Source organism: Lampris incognitus, chromosome 19 (assembly GCF_029633865.1).
Source record: "Lampris incognitus isolate fLamInc1 chromosome 19, fLamInc1.hap2, whole genome shotgun sequence".
NCBI classification, from domain to species: Eukaryota; Metazoa; Chordata; class Actinopteri; order Lampriformes; family Lampridae; genus Lampris; species Lampris incognitus.
In genome coordinates, this window is record NC_079229.1 from 5,716,299 (window position 1) to 5,738,818 (window position 22,520).

Below are 22,520 nucleotides of genomic sequence, written 5' to 3' on the forward strand. Positions count from 1 at the left end.
CCTATCCGTTCACATGTATAAACTAGGCAAAGAACAACATTTAAATATCTATTTTGGCGCCCCGGTCTCGTCAGATCCGACTATGGCCGGACTCCACGAAGCAGCGATCATTGGCAACGCCGTCTTCGGGACGGGGGGCGGAGTCGGCTTGTGTTCGTCACGCGAATGCGTCTCTGTGTGTGTCGGAGGAACAGTGGTTCGGCCTGGAGTCGCCTTGTCACGAAAGTGGGGAGGCGGTCTCCTTCGAGACTGCCGGCCGGAGAGACGCAGTTGGCGAACGCATGCAGTATGAGGGTGGGTGTTTGAATTAAAGTAGGGATCGATTGGCCACTAAATTGGGAGAAAAAAAGGGGGAAAATCAGAAATAAATTTATTAAAAAAATAAATAAATATCTATTTTGTGTTTTAGTCAGCTTTGGTCAGAATGGGAGGTCTGACATAAATATTCAAATATCTCCTACACCTTGTTAGTCATAATATGACCCACTATCTGGAATAAACACATGCTGTGGGGCGAGCGTCTCTCCTTTTGTGTGCTTTTTCCCCACCAGCATCGTGCGGCGTGGCCTGGCAGTGTTGTGTGAATGAATAATTTGCAACACTGGCATTTGTAGCCCTGTTGAATCACTGCGCCGCCTCTATTTCACGTCGGAGGTCAGGAGGCGGGTCGCTGCACGGCTAACACAACCATCTGATGCGTTGCAGCTGTGGATAAAAATACGGCGTCGAATTCACAGCCGCACACGTCCACACACAGGCGCACACCTTCCAAGAGAAGGATGACACACGGGGTGAAACAAGATGAGGGCCTCAACAACGATTACACACACGTGATGATGCTATTCATATCGCGTGCTGTCTGCTATCACATCCCCTTTTTTACCCCCCCCCCCCCACACACGACAGACGAGCGTCACCACCGCCGTCGGTTTTGATTAAATGCATTATCACCTCAAGTACGCAAGTTGCACAAGTTATTTCAGATCTTGTCATATGGCAAGCTAGCTCATACTGTCACGGCGTTGACTGACTGCTCATAAATCTTCAGACCTTGAAATGTTGTTTGCACTGCTGGTCCGTGATAAGTGTAGCACAACCCAGACTGGAGCAAGTTTGTCCTGACCGTAAATAGCATGCAGTGAAAACACAATACAGATAAAGCCAACTAGAGCAACAGCTAACCAACCTGCTGTGGGGCAACAAGTGCTACGTACCAGTTTCACCTGTGAATTATCTGTACCATGACACTTTGTATTACACTCGTGTATCATTTGTATTGCCTTGTATATCATGTGGCTCAGCTAGCTGAACATCATCTCAAAATATTGGGGAAGATGGGTGTGGGTTATTCTCCCGGCGTGGGAAGATGTTGGCGCGAACTCGCCTTTGCAGCGGCCTCACCCAGTACCGATTATGCAGTGTCGTTGTCCACGTCTGCATCTGAGTTTGTGTCGTTGTGTGAAGTTTTTATTTTCATCGATGAATTCGCTTGGCTAGGAGAGCTGGTGGCGGATTGGCTAGGAGAGCTGGCAGCGGATTGGCTAGGAGAGCTGGCGGCGGATTGGCTAGGAGAGCTGGCGGCAGATTGGCTAGGAGAGCTGGCGGCAGATTGGCTGGGAGAGCTGGTGGCGGATTGGCTGGGAGAGCTGGTGGCGGATTGGCTAGGAGAGCTGGCAGCGGATTGGCTGGGAGAGCTGGCGGCGGATTGGCTAGGAGAGCTGGCGGCAGATTGGCTAGGAGAGCTGGCGGCAGATTGGCTGGGAGAGCTGGTGGCGGATTGGCTAGGAGAGCTGGCGGTGAATTGGCTGGGAGAGCTGGCGGCAGATTGGCTGGGAGAGCTGGCGGCAGATTGGCTAGGAGAGCTGGCGGCAGATTGGCTGGGAGAGCTGGCGGCGGATTGCCTGGGAGAGCTGGCGGCGGATTGGCTGGGAGAGCTGGCGGCGGATTGGCTGGGAGAGCTGGCGGCAGATTGGCTGGGAGAGCTGGCGGCGGATTGGCTGGGAGAGCTTGGTCTGCTGTGTCCTGTGGGCCCAGTGACCACGGCCCTGCCCGGAGCTGCGCCCGAGGAGGAGGCGCCGAGAGGCGGTCCAACAGGACGCGGAAGCGGCGCAGGCTAAGCTAACTGCTAGCCCACGGCCCTGCCTGAGAGGAAACCCTGAGGCGGTCTGGCAGCGTCCTCGCCTTGCGTCGACTGTGCGGTGTTTTTTGTCCGCGTCTGCGTTTGTGTCGTCGTGTGGGAGTGCGGCGGTGTGTTGAAGGTGTGTGGCTAGAGAGCTGGCGTTGGATCGGCTGAGGGAGCCTGGTCTGCTGTGTCCGACGGGCCAGAGGTCCACGGCCCTGCCCGGAGCTGTGCCCGGAGAGGTCGTGGAAGCGGGGCAGGCTAAGCTAACTGCTAGCCCATGCAGACCGGCAGGGCCGTCGGTCATCCTGGCTGGCTTCGTTCTCTGGACAGCGGAGTTTTCGGACCGCGTTGCACTGGGTGGACTGTGTTGTTGCCTGTTTGTGTTGTTTCTGCTTCGTTCTCTCGGTTTTGTATGCTTTTGGTGGCGGTGTTTTTGGAGGTTTTGGGGATGTGCTTTTGTCTGTTGTGTTGCACCGCTGCGGGCTGGGAGAAACAGAATTTTGTTTCTTTCGTGTACGTACGTGGCGCATGAGATGAGTTGACGAATAAGTCGTTTCGGGTTCCTGGAAAGGGCTGACCTGCACCACGGTAAACGACATACTAGACGCACAGAGGTGAAGATGGCGCCCGGTGGTAAAGCTCGCTTGCAAAACATTTCAGTGCACCTGACTTACTGAAGGTCGTAGTGTTTGTCTAGCCTGTGTTTGTAGAGGAGTTAACAGGAGTCTGAGACCTGGTAGGGGTCTTCATTATGGACTGGACCGGTCGCTCATCAATGGCAGCACTCGCATGAGGAATTTTTCCTCTGCGCTCTGCCTTTGTGCCACTCGCCTGTATTCACGCCCCGGGTCTAGATTTAGCTCGGCGTGGCCGTCTCCCACAGTATCCGTCTCGTGTCTCTGTTTCATTAACTGTAACCCAACAATTTGATACAGAGATCACCTTTCGGTTGATCTTTAGCAGAATTAAAAAAAAAAAAAAACCCAGTTGCCTGCTGTTTGCAGGGATCACAGATCAGCAGTTTTCTGCCTTTATGGAGCTGAGGCACATGCACTTGCATACCAATGTTTAGGTCCCTCGCAAATCTCAGCGAAATCCTTGAAGGATCATAGAGGCTGGACTAACGAGGGATTACATGCCCCAAGTCCCACAGTGCTGTGTGTGTGGGAGGTGGGGAGGTGGGGGGGGGGGAGACATCCGTGGCTACCTTGCTTATCTTATTCCCGACACTGACTCCTCTCGCTGACAATACCAGGAAGGCTGCATCCGTCCTGCGCTCTGTTCTGCAGAGCTAAAACAGACGCGGCCGATCTCCGTGCCTTGGCTCGGTGTTTGGGTTTGCCGCTTCAGCGGGACACAACATCTGGAGGGTTGAATGGGCATCGGGGCTTTGTCTGGAAAAGGGAATGTGCACTCAGCGAGGTCAAACTGGGACTCTGGAGGGGGGGGGGGACAACATTTTATGTGCACTCTCTCTCTCACACACACACACACACACACACACACACACTGTCCTGGAATGTGGCACTGTTATGTCAAGACAAGCCCAGCCTCATGTTGACAAAGCAGTGCCTCTCTTACCCGGCACTGACCAGACAAATTAACTCCAACCTTATGACCGCTGTTATAAAATGTAGAATGAATGCCACCATATGATCTGAGACGGCACGGCTGACCAGCGGCTGAAGTGGTGGCAAATCATATAAGCTGCATTTCCAGAATCGGGATCATGTTTATTGGCAAGCACAAGAACATACAAGGAATTTGTCTTGGTATGTCGGTGCAAGAGGGAAAATTTCACAGTAGATAATAAAGATAAAAGTTAAAAAGAATTATATATATATATATACAAGATGAAATAAAAATAAAAGTAAGGTGCAATCAACATGGGTTCAGAGTCGAACATGAGACCACACGGCAGCCCCTGATGCCCGCCACTGGGTAGCAGGAACTTTATTTACAGAAAGTTAAATGAGAGTTATTTACAGGGTAATGCAGATGTTATACACAGAGAGCACAGCAGGGAAGATGGAGGGGGGGTGGGGTGCAGTGTCGGGACCTGGGGGTGTCCGGGGGCTTGTTAGAAAGGCCTACTGCTGTAGGGAAGAAGCTGTTCTTGTGACGCGACGTTCTGGTTTTTATAGACCTTGGCCTCTTGCCAGAGGGGAGTGTTTCGATGAGACCGTGGCCGGGCAGGGAAGGGTCGGCCATGATCTCTCCTGCTCGCCTCAGTGTCCTGGAGGCATACAGGTCCTGAAGGAACGGCAGGTTCCCGCCTCTCAGCAGAGCAAGTGGTATGCTGCAGTCTGCCCTTGTCCTTGGCCGTGGCAGCAGCGTACCAGATAGTGATGGAGGAGGTGCAGATGGACTCGATGATGGTGGTGTAAAAGTGCACTATCATTGACTTTGGCAGGTTGAACTATCGGCGGCCAAAGGAAGTACATCCTCTGCTGTGCCTTCTCGGTGAGGGAGCCGATGGTGCCCAGTAAGGGGAAGGATTCTACAGCGTTAACTGGGGAGCCACACAGGGTGATGGGGGCGGGTAGGGCTGGGTGCTTTCTGAAGTCCACAACCATCTCAACTGTCTTTACAGCGTTGACCTCCAAGTTGTTTTGGTCGTACCAGGACACCAGATGGTCAGTCTCCCACCTGTAGGTGGACTCATCCCCACCAGAGATGAGCCCAATAAGGGCGGTGTCCTCAGCAAACTTCAGGAGCCTGAGTGACTGGTGACTGGAGGTGCAGCTGTTGGTATGCAGGGAGGAGAGTAGAGGGGAATGGACACAGCCTTGAGGGGGAACCGGTTCTGATGGTCCGGGGGGTCGGAGACATGTTTCCCCAGCTTCATGTGCTGCTTCCTGTCAGATACAAAATTGGGGATCCACCTGCAGGTGGGGCCAGGCATGTGCATCTGGGAGGATCTTGTCCCGCTGCAGATCTGGGATGATGGTGTTGAAGGCAGCGCTGAAATCCACATACAGGATCCCGGCATAGGTTCCTGCAAGTCATGGTGCCGGAGGATGAAGTGGAGTGACATGTTTACCGCATCGTCCACAGACCTGTTGGCTCTGTAGGGGAACTGCAGGGAGTCCAGGAGTGGGTCGGGGTGGTTTTAAGGTGGGACAGTACAAGGCACTCAAAACATTACCACAGAGGTCAGGGTGACAGACATGTAGTCATTGAGTCCTGCGGTCCTTGTTTTTTTGGGGGGGGGCGGGGATGATGGTGGAGGTGTGGCATGTCTCCGGTGAGGCGTTAAAAATGTCTATGAACACTGCAGACAGCTGATCATCATAGCGCCTCAGGCTGGAGGGAGAGACGGGTTCTGGTCCAGCTGTTTTGCTGGGGTTTTGTCTCTTGAACAGCCTGTCAGCATCCCTCTCCAGGATGGAGAGCGTCGTCCTTGTGGTAGGGGAGGTGGTAGTGTCTGAGGCGGTCAGTTGTGGAGAGGCCTGGGCCCCTGCTGAGGAGGAGCTGGTGGTCTGGAGCCGGTGGATGGTGTCAGGGCAGTATCGGGACTGACCCGTTGTCTTTCAGAGAATTTTAATTTTACTGTTTTGGAAAGAAAGAAACCAAATCACATACAGGGAGCCTTCATTTGATATTTAGATATAATCTTCTGTGGAGCTTCTACTTGGTATGCCAACCCGTAATACAAACAGTCACTCCAGTGCACTAAAACTCACCCCGACTGCAGACTTTGCGAAGGGGGAGGTATTTTCCTACCCCTCCATCTAGCCCTGGTGGCAGTAGGTTCCCTCCCGTGTGCTACCATGTGTGTAAATGTGACACGCTGCATGCATGGACTTAAGTATGAATATGTGTGTGTGTGTGTCCAAGGCAGTGTTGTGTTAGAGCTCATCCCCGTCAGTTCCGGCGGGGCTCAGGGCGAGGCGTTGCAGAGACAACCCGGCACTCGCCTCACCGCTCCCAGCTCAAACTGAGCAACGGGCTTGTTTGGCTTACAGCACAGGTTCCCACATCGCCTGCTGACCCCAGCAGAGTTCCCTCTCGCTATCTCTCTCACCCCCCCACCCCCCTCTCTCCCTATCGCTATCTTTTTCTCTCTTTCGTAATATGCGTCTTGTGTGTTAATATTTATGAAATGAGAAACTGTTCAAACAAAGAGTGAAAATATTGAGGTCATCTTAAAAAAAAGTCAATAAATACTGTTGTTGTGAAGACCAAGCCTGTTTGAAGGTGTACTGAATTAATGTTCTGGTGGTATTTCCCAAGTTCATATTAGTCTCTCTCTCTCTCTCTGTCTGTCTGTCTCTGTCTCTCTCTCACTCTCTGTTTCTCTCTCTCTCTCCCTCTCTTTTGCACTCTTTCGCTCTCTCTCTCTCTCTCTGTCTGACTCTCTCTCTCTCTCTGTGACTCTCTTGCTCTCTGTCTCACCCACTCTCTCTGTCTTGCTTTGTCTCTCTCTCACTCTGTCTTGCTCTCTGTCTCTCTGTCTCACTCGTACTCTCTCTCGCTCTCTTTCTGCCTCTCTCTGTCTCGCTTTTTCTGTCTCTCACTCGCTCTGTCTCTGTCTCTCTCTGTCGCTCTCTTTCTCTCTCTCTGTCTCTGTCTCTGACTCTCTCTCTCTCTCTCTGTCTGTCTCTGTCTCTCTCTCTAGTCCTACCCTGACCATGACCCACAGGAACCTGACGGGCAGTTGCAACGTGAACTGTGGCTGCAGAATCCATGAGTACGCTCCTGTCTGCGGCTCAGACGGCATCACCTATTTCAACCCCTGTCTGGCCGGCTGCAGCACTGTGGGCAACGACAGCACGGGGGTGAGCGGTCACTACATATGTGCAAACAAACAACCACGGCAGACATGGCATGAAAAACAAACGCATGCGCGCAGGTTTTCCCGGAGCCGCGGTTCAAACGTCCATGCGGGCTTCGCTCCCAGTTTTTTTTTTTTTTTTTATCATTCAGCGATGCATCATGCTTCTCTGCTGACGTTTGTTTCTCTGTCCTACACTGCTGCAGCATGCGGACTTTCGTTTAGCTTCATTTTAGTTTCCTTTTGGTCCAACGCCTGAGCTTTCTACTTCACCAATGTCAAGGGAGGAATAGACAAATTATAAAAATGCAAAATAAAGGATTTGATAGTTGGAGGCCTATAGTGTAGACTGGGCTAATTTTACATGAAAAGCTACTTAAAATAACAAACATCACCATGATGGCTTTGCAAATACACCTTTTTTCTTTTCATGGAGGAAAGAGGTGTTGTGTTCAGCACAGTTTTTTCATAGTCACCAAATGTTGTGTGTCCATTGTGGTATGTGAACCCATTGTGCAGCAAAAGTATTTACAATAACTTATAGTCACCTCCCAAATCCCTGAAAGAACATACTGAGCAGGAAGTCTTAGGCCCCACAATAAGAAAAGACAGGAACTCGGGGGAAAAAACGAGAAAGGAAATGTCCAGATTCTTTAGCTAATTGCATCACGCCCCTGATTCCACTGTTTGTGTGTGCATGTGCAGGTTGGCATTTGTGTGTGCATGTGCAGGTATGTGTTTGTGTGTGCATGTGCAGGTTGGCATTTGTGTGTGCATGTGCAGGTATGTGTTTGTGTATGCATGTGCAGGTATGTGTTTGTGTATGCATGTGCAGCTATGTGTTTGTGTTTGCATGTGCAGGTATGTGTTTGTGTATGCATGTGCAGATTGGTGTTTGTGTGTGCATGTGCAGGTTGGTGTTTGTGTGTGCATGTGCAGGTTGGTGTTTGTGTATGCATGTGCAGGTATGTGTTTGTGTGTGCATGTGCAGGTTGGCATTTGTGTATGCATGTGCAGGTTGGTGTTTGTGTGTGCATGTGCAGATTGGTGTTTGTGTGTGCATGTGCAGGTTGGTGTTTGTGTTTGCATGTGCAGGTATGTGTTTGTGTGTGCATGTGCAGGTTGGCATTTGTGTATGCATGTGCAGGTTGGTGTTTGTGTGTGCATGTGCAGGTTGGTGTTTGTGTGTGCATGTGCAGGTTGGTGTTTGTGTATGCATGTGCAGATTGGTGTTTGTGTGTGCATGTGCAGGTTGGTGTTTGTGTTTGCATGTGCAGGTTGGTGTTTGTGTATGCATGTGCAGGTTGGTGTTTGTGTGTGCATGTGCAGGTTGGTGTTTGTGTATGCATGTGCAGGTTGGTGTTTGTGTGTGCATGTGCAGGTTGGTGTTTGTGTGTGCATGTGCAGGTTGGTGTTTGTGTATGCATGTGCAGATTGGTGTTTGTGTGTGCATGTGCAGGTTGGTGTTTGTGTTTGCATGTGCAGGTTGGTGTTTGTGTATGCATGTGCAGGTTGGTGTTTGTGTGTGCATGTGCAGGTTGGTGTTTGTGTTTGCATGTGCAGGTTGGTGTTTGTGTTTGCATGTGCAGGTTGGTGTTTGTGTTTGCATGTGCAGGTTGGTGTTTGTGTTTGCATGTGCAGGTTGGTGTTTGTGTTTGCATGTGCAGGTATGTGTTTGTGTATGCATGTGCAGGTATGTGTTTGTGTATGCATGTGCAGGTTGGTGTTTGTGTATGCATGTGCAGGTATGTGTTTGTGTTTGCATGTGCAGGTATGTGTTTGTGTGTGCATGTGCAGGTTGGTGTTTGTGTTTGCATGTGCAGGTTGGTGTTTGTGAGCATGAGTGCAAGAAAACATACACCTTTATGGACACATCTACTTGTGTGTGTGTGTGCTTTCTTTAAATTTGTGAGTACATCACTCGTGTCCATTGTGATTACAGATCAGGAACTACACAGACTGCGGCTGTGTGCAGAGCAGACAGGTCATCACCCCTTCCTCCGGCGGCCAAGTCAACCAGCTCCAGCTGGTCATCGTCAAAACCTACCTGAACGAAAACGGCTACGCCGTGTCGGGGAAGTGCGACCGCACCTGCAACACCCTCATCCCCTTCCTCATCTTCCTCTTCATCGTCACCCTCATCACTGCCTGTGCCCAGCCTTCTGCAATCATTGTCACGCTCAGGTAACGGGACCTCTGCCGTCAGTCACCTGGCTTGATTTTTTTTTTAATCTGTGTGTGTGTGTGTGTGTGTGTGTGTGTGTGCTTAGTTAAACAGCTGATCTGCACCTGGTTGCTACACTCTCAGCAGTTTGCAGTGTCTCTCTGTCCATTTCAGACATGCATTGCCATTGGAACGTGGTTTGTTATTGCTGACCAACCCGGAGGTGGTCTGGCTCACATTGTGATCTCATCAAGACTAGTTACTCATCAAACTTTGGCATGCGTCACTCCCACTGCGGTGAACGAGTCACTGATACACTCTCAGCAGTCGCAAACCCGATGGCAGCAAAATAACTTTCTCTGATGCCTTTGAGTCAAAATGTTAAAATTAAGGACTGCCAGCTAGCGTGGCCATCTATTCCGATGCCTATCAACACGAGGGTCGCCGGTTCGAATTCCTGTGTTGCTGCCGGCTTGGTCGGGCGTCCCTACAAGCACAATTAGCTGTGTCTGTGAGTGGGAAGCCGCATGTGGGTATGTGTCCTGGTCGCTGCACTAGCGCCTCCTCTGGTTGGTCGGGGTGCCTGTTCAGGGGAGAGGGGGAACTGGGGAGAATAGCGTGATCCTCCCATGTACTACGTCCCCCTGGTGAAACTCCTCACTGTCAGGTGAAAAGAAGCGGCTGGTGACTCCACATGTATCGCATGTGGTAGTCTGAAGCCCTCCCCGGATCAGCAGGAGGGGGGGGGGGTGGAGCAGCGACCGGGACGGCTCGGAAGAGTGGGGTAATTGGCCGGATACAATCGGGGAGAAAAGGGGGGGGAAATTTAAAAAAAAAAAAGGTTTTTTTTTTAAATGACCCCTTTTAATGAACATTTAGCATTCATCAATTTCTTCCACTGTTTTTGATGACAGTAGACTTTCCACCTTTGCACCAGCTGTTCTTTGCATAGTGCACACAGAAAACGGCAACTGACCACACTGCAGACACGATGCAAACAATGAGAACACATCTAAGCGCCAGGTGTAAAGGACTGGATTGTTCATTATCAAGATAACGTCTCCGGATCCAGGTCTTACTAGGCGCAAATAGGGTCTGAGAAGCCGGGACGAGCTGGAGCTGTCTTCAAACCAGCGTCTAAACCAGCACCTGCTTCAGTGTCCGTCCATCCATCATCTATACCCACATAATCCAATTCAGGGTTGCGGGGGGCTGGAGCTTATCCCAGCAGGCATTGGACCAGAAGGCAGGGAAGACAGCCTGGATGTAGCTTTATCTATTGCAGGGCCCACACACCAACACACACCCTAATGTAGAGACTCCAGCTCACCTAACCTGCGCGTGTTTTTGGTGTGGCAGGAAACCAGAGTACTCGGACAGAAACCCACACAATTACCGGGCAAAACATGCGGACGCCCCACATTTGGGCTGCAAACCAAACCGATCTTGTTGTGAGGCGACATGCCAACCGCTAACTAAGCCACCATGCTGCCCGGCATTACTTTTAAAACACTTGGTGTAAATTTGAAATTGCTGTGCTTGTCTGTGCGCCGATCTGAGTCTAGCACACAATAAACACTGAGGTCTTTTTTAATTAATTTCTGTGTTATTTTTTTTTTTTTGCCAGGTCTGTTGACGAACAGGAAAGGCCCTTTGCTCTCGGGATGCAGTTTGTCCTGCTCAGAACTCTGGGTACGTAACACACATTATACAATACACTGCTAAACAGTAGCGCCGCCTGCCCTGCCCCGACCCGGTGCACCGGGGAGAAAGCTAGGATCCCTCGCCGGTTTGATCTTTTCAGTCAATTTGAGTCAGGGAGATGTAATGTGGCAGTACTTTGTGACAACTGAGGTACAAATACAGATAAGGTAAGGTATTTGTTGTCAGTGGGCAGCTCTGCAGGAGCAATTAGAGGTCCCCTGACAGTGGTTGTTACGGTGATGAAAAGTGTGAGTCACCATCATCCCCCAAATTTTCTCAGCTGGCCTGCAGATATGGACCGACCCCAAAATCTGAGATGAGTCCACTTCTCTTAACACCCACTCCCCCATGTGCCTGCTCTTCACACTGTTATTGAGAGAGACTGGAATGTGGCTCAGTAGACTTCTTCTGAACTTGTGCAGTAGATGAAAAAAAGAGGCAGTAGTGCAAACCCCAACATGCCTTTGACCTCTGTGGTATGGCTATATGAACACATAACTGTCAAATCACCGCTGCCATAAAATAACCCAGAAGCATTCTCTCTCTCTCTCTCTCTCTCTCTCGCTTTGTCCTACTCTTCCTCTCTCACTCCTCCTCACTCTCTCATCCTGTGATTGTGTGTGTGTAGCCCACTTAAATTGATTAAAGGAAATCAGGAAGTGACACAAGTACGTTAAATTGTTCACCTCATTGTCACTTTTTACTGTCTGTGTACTCAACCTTCGTACTTGTACTGTTGACAGTGCTGACAATCTGTGAATGGAAAAACATTGCCACCAAGTGGCGGTCTACCTGTATTGCAAGTCATTCAGGGTCTGCTCTGTAAAACGCTAACCATGCATATCCAATTAACAGTGCATCACGTTAACGATAGTCAGACGTTGTGAGTGAATGACATGAAACCCATTCTGTCTCCAACCCCAGCCTACATCCCTACACCCATCTACTTTGGCGCTGTGATAGATACCACCTGCATGCTGTGGCAACAGGACTGCGGCGTGCACGGCTCCTGCTGGGAGTACGACGTCACCTCTTTCCGCTTTGTCTACTTCGGCCTGGCCGCCAGCCTCAAGTTCGTGGGCTTCGTCTTCATCTTCCTCACTTGGTACTCAATCAAACACAAGGAGGAGCGAGCTGAGCGCTGGCGCCAGCGCCTGCCTCCGCTGGGCACCGTCAGCGAACTGATCTGCCACGCTGGAGGCCAGAAGAGCCATGCCCGCACCCGCTCCTGCCCGGTCTTCATCCCGCCTCGGCCAGACCCGCCCACCGCCCTGCTGCTCAACCGGGGCCACAGCAGCCTCAGTTGCCCCGGTAATGGTCTCAAAGCAATAACCCCACCCCTCCTCCTGCCCAGTCATCACAGAGGCTCCGCCCACGTCTGAGAACACGACAAGCCTCTGTCCGGGGCTCATAGTGACATGTGCCTTCCTGCTCCTGTTTCTGCACCGCACGGTGTCTGCTTAACATCAGTCAGTCACCGGGGCTGTGCACAGCTCTGCCTGACAGGCACGCCTGCCATACTTAAAGGGCTGGTACCGTCAGCGACAAAGGGAGACTGACGGATGCTCCTTTGGACTTTGTTCTCTCTCTCTTTTTTTTTCTTTTTGTACATATCATCAGTTGCAGCCACACATTGTCCACATTGAGTCAGGTGAGCGGTTTTAAGGTTTTCGGGCAAAAACAAGACATCATATGGTGCTACTGTAAAAGTGTAAAAGGGACAGGGCATTATAATCTCTTCTGTATTGATTGGTGGGGAAAAGACGGATGACTCATCAATGCTGCGTCTAAAGCACAACTGACCAACCTGTACTATGCAAGGTCCTATGTACAGTTTCCTCCCTTCTCAGTGCTGTACAGGTCTCTCTATGTACTCTGTATCCTTAACCTCTTCCCTCCCATATCATCTCCCCACGGCTGTATTCAGGCACGTCCCACTCACTGAATCTCATCAGCAGCAAATCACATCTTTCCACACAGTGTAGGAGGCCCCGATCCTTACAAGCCCCTCACAGTCGTACATCCTGAGCCGCTCTCCGTGTGATATTGTCGGTGTGGATCTGGTTGAGACCAGACGTGTTGTTTGTGTCTAACGTGGGCAAAAGTGGAATTCCCCTTGCCCTCCCCCCTCCTCCCTTTTTCCTTAACAGTGCCTCTCAGACTGTCTTGGCCAGTCCAGTATATACAGTCCAGTATATAGCTAGCTTCCCGTTTTTGCTAGCTAGCCAAAAAGCCAATCGCCATCCTCTCAGTCGAGGGACAACAGTCTGCTAAACATTAGTGTTTGGGAGCAGTCTTTACTGATCTGGGGTCAGTGGAGGAAGAAGTGGGGTGCTATGGAGAGGTGACTGTACAGTATGATGTGAGCAGGTACCCTTATGGTACAGCGGAAACAAAGTACTCATTGTTGCCAGTGAACAAGAAAGAAAAAAAAAAACCATCTCATAAACTTGTTACTAAATTAGCCGGGCAGCCAGTTTGACGAAGGAGCAAAGAAAGGCGTCTTGTCTCTGAGCGTGATGATGATGATGATGATGATGATGATGATGATGATGATGCTATAGCTACTGTAGGTCCAACAGACGGGACCACACTTTAAACAGGAACTACCAAGGACATTAATAAATGTGATTCTTATTTCTTGATGAGAACAAGTACTGTACTGTTTTAACCCTGCTGTATTGAACAAATCGGGCTATGTTTTTTTTTATATATATAAGATTTCTCAGAAGAAGATAAATGATTCTATTCAGTCCTCTACAACGATCGACGTGTCAATGGACACATCATATAGGCTTTGTATTGTAATGGCTTCTCCATTTCAGTGGTCATCAGATGTACATAGTACTTATCTAGTAGTCGTTTAGGCTTCGGGGAAGAAGTGGTGCTGCAAGCGTGGGAGGGACGGAGCCCGCTTTGTGGACCGGAGGCATCCGGCCGCGGTTCGAGGCCTGGGCTAGCGGGTATGCGAGGCCCCCTGGTGGCGTGGTGAGGAGATCGGCGAACGCTGCCGTGTGCGGACCTTAGAAGCGCTACGAACCTGTTAGTTAGGTTAGTTATTTAAATGAATTATCGTCCTGGATGAACCAGCCACTATACAGTTAACCGGCCCCCGGTTTTCCCTAAAACACCGAAGCGCAGGAGTTACGGAGTAGGCGGTGACGTCACACTCGTCGTGAGCAAAACACGTGGGTCTTCTTACGACTAGACCTGCAAAATGGCGTCTGGCCGAAACTGTCGGTCCGTCAGGGCCGGCCAGTCGCTGGCACCGACTGATGAGCTGAGCACTAATTCACTACGAACAAGTCACGGACTTGAGTCTGACGGGTGTTTTAAAGTAGGATGATGCCCGCACACCTCCGGGCACGTACACGTGTGTATGATGAACTAGGGCCGCCGCTGGTGTACATACTGTAGCGAACTCGGGGGACAACGCAGCCACAGGAACTGCCACGGCCGGGACGCGAATCCGTATCGCCCAGCACCGCAGGAGGCATCGCTAACCGCTCGACTAAAGGGTCAGATTCGCCACCTAGCGGCCAGCGTGTATTCTTATCCGTGCACGTTACAATACGATCACGTTGACTTTTCATCTTGTTGTCGGTATAAAGACAAAGAACCCACGCTGACAAATCGGCATCTTGCGGAGCTGAGCTTAGAGGGCCACGACGACCTTTTGCACAGCAGCTCCGGCTAGCGTTACGTTAGCTTACGCTACGTCGCGTGTGATTCCCTCTGGCGACAGGAAGTGACGCGTGGCCAGGGCTCTGTGGGAACGTCATCATCATGCGCCCTGGCTGCAGACGGTGGTGCGTGCGTAACGGGAGGACGCCGTGGCAGCTGACTAAAGGTAAAGCCCCGTTAACACGGGGGGTTTTATTATTATTATTATGCGGGGACCTCGTGTAATCGACGAATTACCCCCCCCCCGACCTCAGCGTCTTTATGTTTTTTGCAGAGGTCGCCGGGTGGTGGCCGCGCGTCACTTTTATTCACATAAAAATGTCACCGTAGATTTGTTCTCATATGGACGGCAATGGCGGCGGCGGCGGTCTCCGAGGGGAGGCAGGACGCCTTGGTGCTCCGCCAGCGGAACTCGTGTTCGTTTACGTTCGGCTTTAAGATAATGTAAACTACTAGTAAGACCCGTTAGCCCCCTAGCTAACGGGTCTGACCCTTTAGCCGAGCGGTTAGTGATGTCGTCTTGTGGGGCGGTACACGCCGTATCGAATCCCGCACCGGGCAACAAAGTAACCGGTTACCATTGGTGGCAGCGGTGGGATCCGGAAGTGTGCAGCTCCTCAGCAGTCTCTTCGGAGCGCGGGAAGAACAAAACGCGAGGGCGCGCTTCCGGGAGAGGGTGACGACTGTAAACTACTAATAAGACCCGTTAGCCCCTAGCTAACGGGCCTGCTGACCCTTTAGCCGAGCGGTTAGCGCTGTCGCCTTGTGGTGCAGTACTCTCCGTATCGAATCCCGCACCGGGCAAGAAAATAGCCGGTTACAATTATATAAAATAAAATTTTAAAAAATATCCCCATCCAGATAACAAAGGCCCCGCTGTTATGATCTAAGAAGTGAATAAATCCACATGAAAGGTGCCCGGCAATACCAGTCGCACTTATCTGCAGGACATGACTCCTGTTATGTTTTTGTTTTTTTGTACTGCAGATCTGAGCAGAGCTGACGCTTAGGTGGTTTCGGGAAACCCGAGGTGACCCAATCATAAATAAATAGATAAATTAGATTCGTTTTTAAAAAAAAGGCAAATTTTCCTGCTACGTCACGTTCCAGAACCCGGCATCTCGTCCATCTGTGTTGTGATGTTTCCAGCCAGAGGGCCGCGTGACTGAAACCGCATTATGGGGTTTTTAATCTTAGTATTATTATGAATTTGAACTACATATTCATAAGTGATCCTCGTGTAAATAGTGATAAAAGAAGATGAAGCGTATTGTAGAGTTCACTGATAGAAGCTTATTTATGAACTAACCCGTAACAATGTAGTCATCAATAAAAAACCAAACAAAACGGACAACACACAAAAAAAAGACTTAAAATGGCAAAAAAACAAACAAAACAAAAAAAAAAACCTAAAAAACAACAACAGTATATTTGTTTCTCGGTGCCTGAACAGTATTTACACAGAAAAAGGGTTGAGTCCGGCTTGTGGACTGGGGATTGTGTATTGGAATTTTTTTAAAAAATTATTATTATTTGTTTGTTTTTCCTAAAAGAGGACGCCGTTTAATGGAAACCAAGTCACTCAGAACACTTTTAAATCTGTTTGTTTGGATTCTCTACCCGTCCCTGTTCTGCAGAACTCACCACGCTCTCTGGGAAAGGACTCACAAATCAGGTCCACTTGTTCTTTTATGACTGGAAAGCCAAAATTAAAAAAAGAAAACAAAAAAAAAAACCAACCAGTGGCGGCGTATTCTCATCCTAAAAAAGCTGTAAATCGCCATCCGCGGTATCTTAAAAAGGGGGGATTGGGGCCGCGAGGAGCGATGGACCCCTGCAGTCGACTCCAGCGGAGGGAGGGGGGGGGCGTGCACATTGAAGGAAGGGTAGAGAATCAACCAATGACGGCACAAATGTATAGAGAGGGGTGACCGGTGTTGTACCAAATTCTGTGACCCATCAGATTATGTGAGCCTTCCTCTAAGATGCTCTTTACCCTTTCAGCCAGGAAGTGGCGCCTTAGGTAAGGTTTCATTCAGGCCTGGAGGTCAAGTGGTTAAGTTTAGGTATTTGGTTGGAGACAGGTGATATTAGATGTGGGTTTGGTGTGGTTGAGATTATGATTAGCATCCGGGGGGGGTGGCTGAAATAATAGTTTTAAGGGCAGGGTCACATAATCTAATGGGGTCACAGATTTTGGTGCAACACCTGCTGTGCGTGTTGATGGGAGACACACATATGGACACACAGAGCAGGAGGGATTGGTGTTTTCTTAATTGTACCAATCTGGACCTCTCTCTCTCTCAGCTCTCTCTCTCTCTCTCTCAGCTCTCTCTCTTTCTCTCTCTCTCTCTCTCTCGCCTACCAGCTAGGCTTCAATGCCCTGCTATTCAGATGCCTGGAGCTACTACTTCTGATACAGATGACTTCAGGTAGACCGTAGATTTGCTTTAACAAAATCTTTTTTTTTTTTTTAAATCAGTGTTTTGAACTGAAGTTGTATTCATTTCATGGACTGAAGCTGTATTCTGAAGGTTGGAGCTCTTCTTGCTTCATGTTCCTCAGGAGCAGAAGTCTAAAAACGATGTTTGTGAACACTTGGTTTACAAAATGCCTTGAATACTTGATATTTGTCATTAAAAACTGAAAACTCCAACGCTGCCTTTGACTTGAAATGTGGTGCTCAAGAGGGTTTCTACAGGCTTTGTGTGTGATGCCGTTTTCAGTATCTGAGTGACCCCCCCCCTCCTCCCCCGTTTTTCTCCCCAATTGTACCCGGCCAATTACCCCACTATTCCGAGCCGTCCCGGTCGCTGCTCCACCCCCTCTGCCGAGCCGGGGAGGGCTGCAGACCACCACGTCTCTTTCTTTTCACCTGACAGTGAGGAGTTTCACCAGGGGGATGTAGCGCGTGGGAGGATCACGCTATTCCCCCCCAGTTCGCCTTCCAACAGGCACCCCGACCAACCAGATGGAGGCGCTAGTGCAGCGACCAGGACACATACCCACATCCGGCTTCTCACCCGCAGACACGGCCAGTTGTGTCTGTAGGCATACCCGACCAAGCCAGGGGTAACACGGGGATTCGAACCACCGATCCCCAGAACGGAATAGACCGCCATGCTATCCAGACGCCCCAGTAGCAGAGTGAATTTGAAATCATGAAGAAGACACTCAATGGGAGAAATGAAGGCGGAAATGACACCCAAGATTTGGAAGGGTTTATTTGTTTGACAGCGTCGCGGCTTTCCTGAAACCAGAGTTGTTGCAATAATCTTACACACATTTTCAAGAAGGAAAACTGCATTTCCCAGTTTCAGATGCACAGTTTCTAAGCAGAAGGTCTGGTGGCACCTGAAGTGTCACTGAACCAGAAAGTTATTATTGGCACACAGCAAGAATTACTTTTGCATTTACGCCTCAAATGAATGACCTTGGAGTATTTGGTTTTATTCAGTTGTCGCCCTGTAACTACAGAATATACTGTAATCTGTAACTGCAGAATATGATGTAATCTGTAACTACAGGATATACTGTAATCGGTAACTACAGGATACACTGTAATCTGTAACTACAGAATATTCTGCATTCTAACTACAGGATATACTGTAATCTGTAACTACAGGATACACTGTAATCTGTAACTACATAATATTCTGCATTCTAACTACAGGATATACTGTAATCTAACTACAGAATATACTGTAATCTGTAACTACAGGATACACTGTAATCTGTAACTACAGAATATACTGTAATCGGCAAAGCCGTGACAAAGTCTTCTGGCACGTAGCGATGTTGAGACTGTACCGGTTTACATTCAAAGTGAACTGGCCATGTGCAACAGCATACTCTCGATTATCAAAGCACTACAATATACAGCACAAGATTAAGTTGGTCAAAAAAAGTTACACAATGAGCACACGATGTTCAGTGCCTGTTCCCAAACAGAAATACTGCAAACAGCATAAGACCTTGACCAAAGAGTATTTTCCCCAACAATCCTTTATAGAAGTATGTTTCTACCTGCGTCAAGTTCCAGTTGAGTTCCAGGCGAGTCTCATCAGCAAACCTAGCCGTTTCATACGTGTTCATTTTGTAACCTTTATTTCCAAAGCATCAATCCAGTTTTCCTCCTAGTTCCCACAAAAAAAAGTAGTCAATAGTCATATTTGTTTTTATAAAATCTGGTTTCACAGTGAACAACTTTTTCAAAGCCACCAGCAGTGGAGGAGGGAAGTGTGGAAAAAAATTTCAAAAGTGCATTTGGTCAAAACGTTGTGTGAGTAGTTGCGTTGATGATGGAGCGCACTGTCGTGTTTAGGATGGCTCGTCTGTTCCAAGACTGGAGCGTAACTCAAGTTTGCCGATGCTGGTTATCAACTCGAACCTCGAAATGGTTTCACCATTCTAATAATCTTTCATTAAAAATATATATAATATATTAGAAACATCAATGGTGTTATCTGTCTGGAATTAAACAGCTTTAATTCCAATTCTTAATTTTAGCTGCGTTAAGGCCTTTTTTTTTCTAAATATAAATTTGAAAAAAAAAACAACAAATAAACAAAAAACATAACACTGTTTGCCAATAAATGGAAGTTCCCGTAGAAAAATAAACAATAATAACTTTAATACTCATAGTACAGCTCTGACTGACTTGAGGCGACATCACTCACCACTGCTGTGGGCAAGTTCGTCATCCTGACGTCTGTGTCTCTATGGAAGAAAAACAAAAACAGCCGCCCAATGGCCGGCCAGCACACACATCTGCCTCAGAGGGTCTGACTGGAGGGCCGAGGCAGAGAACCGCTGCCCTCATAGTCCTGGCCGAGGGGCAGTGTCTGTAGTACCACCCCTACATTCTGGGGGGCGCCAGTCTGCGTGAGGGTGGGTGTGGTGCTGGTGAGGATTGGGGGGGGGATCCCAGGTGTACTGGCATACACTTTGGGCCTCAGCGTCTGTGGGGAGAGAGGGAGGTAGCCCTGGGCCTGGAAGATCTCCTCCTCTTCCTCAAGCTCCGAGCCGAGGCTGTGCTGAGGGCCGGTTGTCTCTCTGTGTGCTGGGCCGGGCTCCAGCCGGGCCCGAAGGCTGATGTGAGTGCGCAGCAGGATGTCGTGTCGCGTCTCCAGCTCTGTCAGCCCGTTCCCACTAAAAATCGGACCCTCTCCGTCCATCTCCTCCAGCTGCTGGACCCACGCATCACTCCTTGAACCCGATGATGGCGATGAGGAGGAGGACGATGATGGTGAAATCATTCCTGGTGACGAAGACATGGCAGACGCTCCGCGTCTGTCCATGGGCCTCTCAGGAAGGTCGTTCATGACAGATTCCAGTTTCTTTTCTGGCGTGGGTATGGGCAGGGGTGCTAGCGGCTGTGTGCTGGGGGCGGGGATGATGAGGTGAGCCTCCTCGACCCGGTTTGGTCTGACCGGTCCTGACCAGACGTCGCCGGCTGGGGTCCACTCACCTCCGCTGCCCTCTTCCGGGCCCCCACCCCCGGCCCCGGAGCCCAGCTCCGCTGGAGTGGAGTCGTCAAGCTTGTGGGTTCGGTTGAATTTGTTTAAAACGAGTCGCAGTGCAAACATATTATCTACATCCTTCTGGAAGTTGGCCCAGTTGTCGGGGCTGGGGCTGAGGTCGGGCCTGCACTCATACAGGCTCTCGTTGATGCTGTACAGATCCTCCAGTCCCTGCCAGTTCACCTCCTCTCCTGTCCAGTTAGGCAGCTTAACCCTGTCGTCCGTCCCATATGGGTTGTGTGCTGAGGAGGTGGGGGGGGGGGGGGGGAGAGACAGACAGATGAGAAGAGCCCATCAGCTACAGGACAGTACACCAGTGCAGGACAGAGAGTGCTTCCTTTTACATTTACTCAGACAGCATGCAGTCATGTCCAGCCTCCAGCTTTCACTATGGCAGCCAGCTCCATGGAATTAGTGGCCCCCGTCAACACACACACACACACACACACACCACGTGTGCAAACAGAGGGCAACAACAATTCAAAGCAGCATTATGGGATGGACACAGCACTCACACTATGCTGAAGCAAGGAGCAGTGCACAAACATGCTGCCTTTCAGAAAGTCACACCAGAGAGATGCAGCCTGACAGACAGGATTACTGTCTAACCCTGGGTCAGACCTGACTAAACACACTTGCTGAGCTTCCCAATAACCACATGTAATGACATGAGTAAAGATATGCCTGGGCTGGACTGAAATGAACATCCAGGCAACCTGGAATCAAGGAATCAAACAGGAGTAAAGAGGAAATACAGATGACACAGTTCTGCAACAAAACAACAAAAAAAAGGGGGGGAGAAGGTTCAGGAGCAAAATGAAGCAAATATGAGCCTGCTGCTGAGCGCTGTATCCCAAGAAGAAGAAGAGGGGGAAAAAAAGGCTGGATGAATACTGAATACTAATGGGAAAGAGGTAAATGAAAGTAAATTAAGAGCAAAGAACTAAACTGGAGCTGCATTTGATGTCAACAGGTCACAGCCAAATTCAGAAAAGACATTTAAAAAAAAAAGAAGCTTATTTCAAGTTGACCACATTCGAACAAACAGATAAATGCATTAAATGAAAGCAAAGAAAGACTTTTGAAGCACTGTTTCGGCCAGCTCTCCTGGGAGGCGGCGACTACGGCGTCCTATCTAAGCTCCGCGGTGGAGGGAGCGTGTCTCGTGCAGGCGGAGAGAAGGGAGGTGGGTTGACATACTGAAGGCTTAGAGACTCACAGGAAGGAGAGGCCCGGTCTCCTCTTTGACCACTTTCCATGCTGCTGTCGCCTGGTAAGCAGGTGCCAGAAACAGAGGTCAAAAGGGCAGAGGTCAGCGGGGAGGACAGAGAGGTCACAGCAACTCAAGTGTCCAGTCTACCACTAGCTAATGCCATGAGCAAAAAAAAAAAAAAAGGATGAAAAGTCACTCTGAATGCCATGTTACGCTGACATATTGTACGGTGAGGATGACTGTTTAACTGTGGAGGTGACTGGCGTGGGCGATGATGCTAATGCTAACATGTAGGATGTGATGCATGATGATGATGATGATGATGCCATGATTCTGTACAGTATCATGCATTTGCATTCGCGTGCACTTGATGATGAGGTGAGTCTCGGATGGAAGCTCGTTTTCAGCAATGCTCTGCGATGGGGTTTTCTTTTGTGAAGCGGTAGTGCAGTCATGCTACCCAGGGGGGCGGCCAAAACAACCGGGGGATGGGCGAGTGGGGATGTGCGCTCTGACAGCAGAGTTTTGCAGTAAAGTTGAGCTCTCTGCGTTCTAAAGCTGTGAAGTGAAAACGGGGCGGGGCGGGCGGGGGGGGGGGGGGCAGAGATCGAGTTACTTTCCAAATGAACCGGCTGATTTGAGTTCAAATTCGAGAGGCCTCAAACATCTGCAGGCTTACAGGAAGCAGGCAGAAGCTGCAGATAGTTGACGCCCGCATGGCTGAAGCTGCTGAAATTAACAAGGAAATCGAATGGGGGGGGGGGGGGATAATAATAATAAAAAAATCAACCAAGCTGGTTATGATTTGTTAGCGTGTCCCCCAGCATGCAGCCACAGATTAAGCACCGGCGCTCCATGGATGATGGGTATATATTAGTGGGAATGAGGCAGGTCAGCCCATGCAGGTGTTAAAGAAAGCCACTGAAGAGAAACAAAAACGGTGGATACCTGTGTGGCTCATAGCTTCCTCCATCTTTACCTCCTGATCAGAAAAATAAAAGCAATCGATTGTTAATGCTTGGAATCAAAGAGAACAAGAACGGAGGGGGGAGGGGAGAGGGGGGGGGAGTCAATGGTTCATTCAAACTGAAGTCTTTCCTCATGCACAGCTGGTACTCCCTAGGGAGAAATGCAATAACAAGATGAAAAGGGGGGAGGGGGGGATGAGATTTAGGGGAAAAATGGATGGATGGGAGGAAAGTCTGAGGGGGCAGAGTTTGATTGGCTTTGATGGAGAGATGAGGAATGATCAGTACACAGCGCCTAGAAGGGGTGAGGGGTTTCAGCTGGAGGGGGGTTGGACTCCTTTGGAAGGGAAAAAAAAACGCTTATCC

The 22,520-nt window shown here is 49.7% G+C and overlaps 2 protein-coding genes across 7 annotated transcripts in view; one reads left to right on the top strand and one right to left on the bottom strand.

Annotated features, from left to right (window-relative positions):
* LOC130130114 (solute carrier organic anion transporter family member 5A1) overlaps positions 1 to 13,658 on the top strand; it is a 47,400-nt gene extending 33,742 nt beyond the window's left edge. Inside the window, exons 5-8 of the mRNA XM_056299844.1 lie at positions 6,744 to 6,903; positions 8,842 to 9,083; positions 10,691 to 10,755; positions 11,692 to 13,658. Coding sequence (XP_056155819.1) covers positions 6,744 to 6,903; positions 8,842 to 9,083; positions 10,691 to 10,755; positions 11,692 to 12,149 — 925 coding nt within the window. The 3' untranslated portion in view covers positions 12,150 to 13,658. The remainder of the gene's footprint in view (positions 1 to 6,743; positions 6,904 to 8,841; positions 9,084 to 10,690; positions 10,756 to 11,691) is intronic.
* A 5,081-nt stretch (positions 13,659 to 18,739) lies between these two features.
* sulf1 (sulfatase 1) overlaps positions 18,740 to 22,520 on the bottom strand; it is a 49,093-nt gene continuing 45,312 nt past the window's right edge. For 2 of the 6 annotated variants that reach the window (XM_056299023.1, XM_056299022.1), the window contains one exon: positions 18,740 to 20,215. In XM_056299023.1, coding sequence (XP_056154998.1) covers positions 19,227 to 20,215 — 989 coding nt within the window. In that variant the 3' untranslated portion in view covers positions 18,740 to 19,226. Of the gene's footprint in view, positions 20,216 to 21,192; positions 21,340 to 22,134; positions 22,169 to 22,520 lie in introns of those variants that run through there. The other 4 variants (XM_056299024.1, XM_056299025.1, XM_056299027.1 and 1 more) reach the window with 4 other exon arrangements.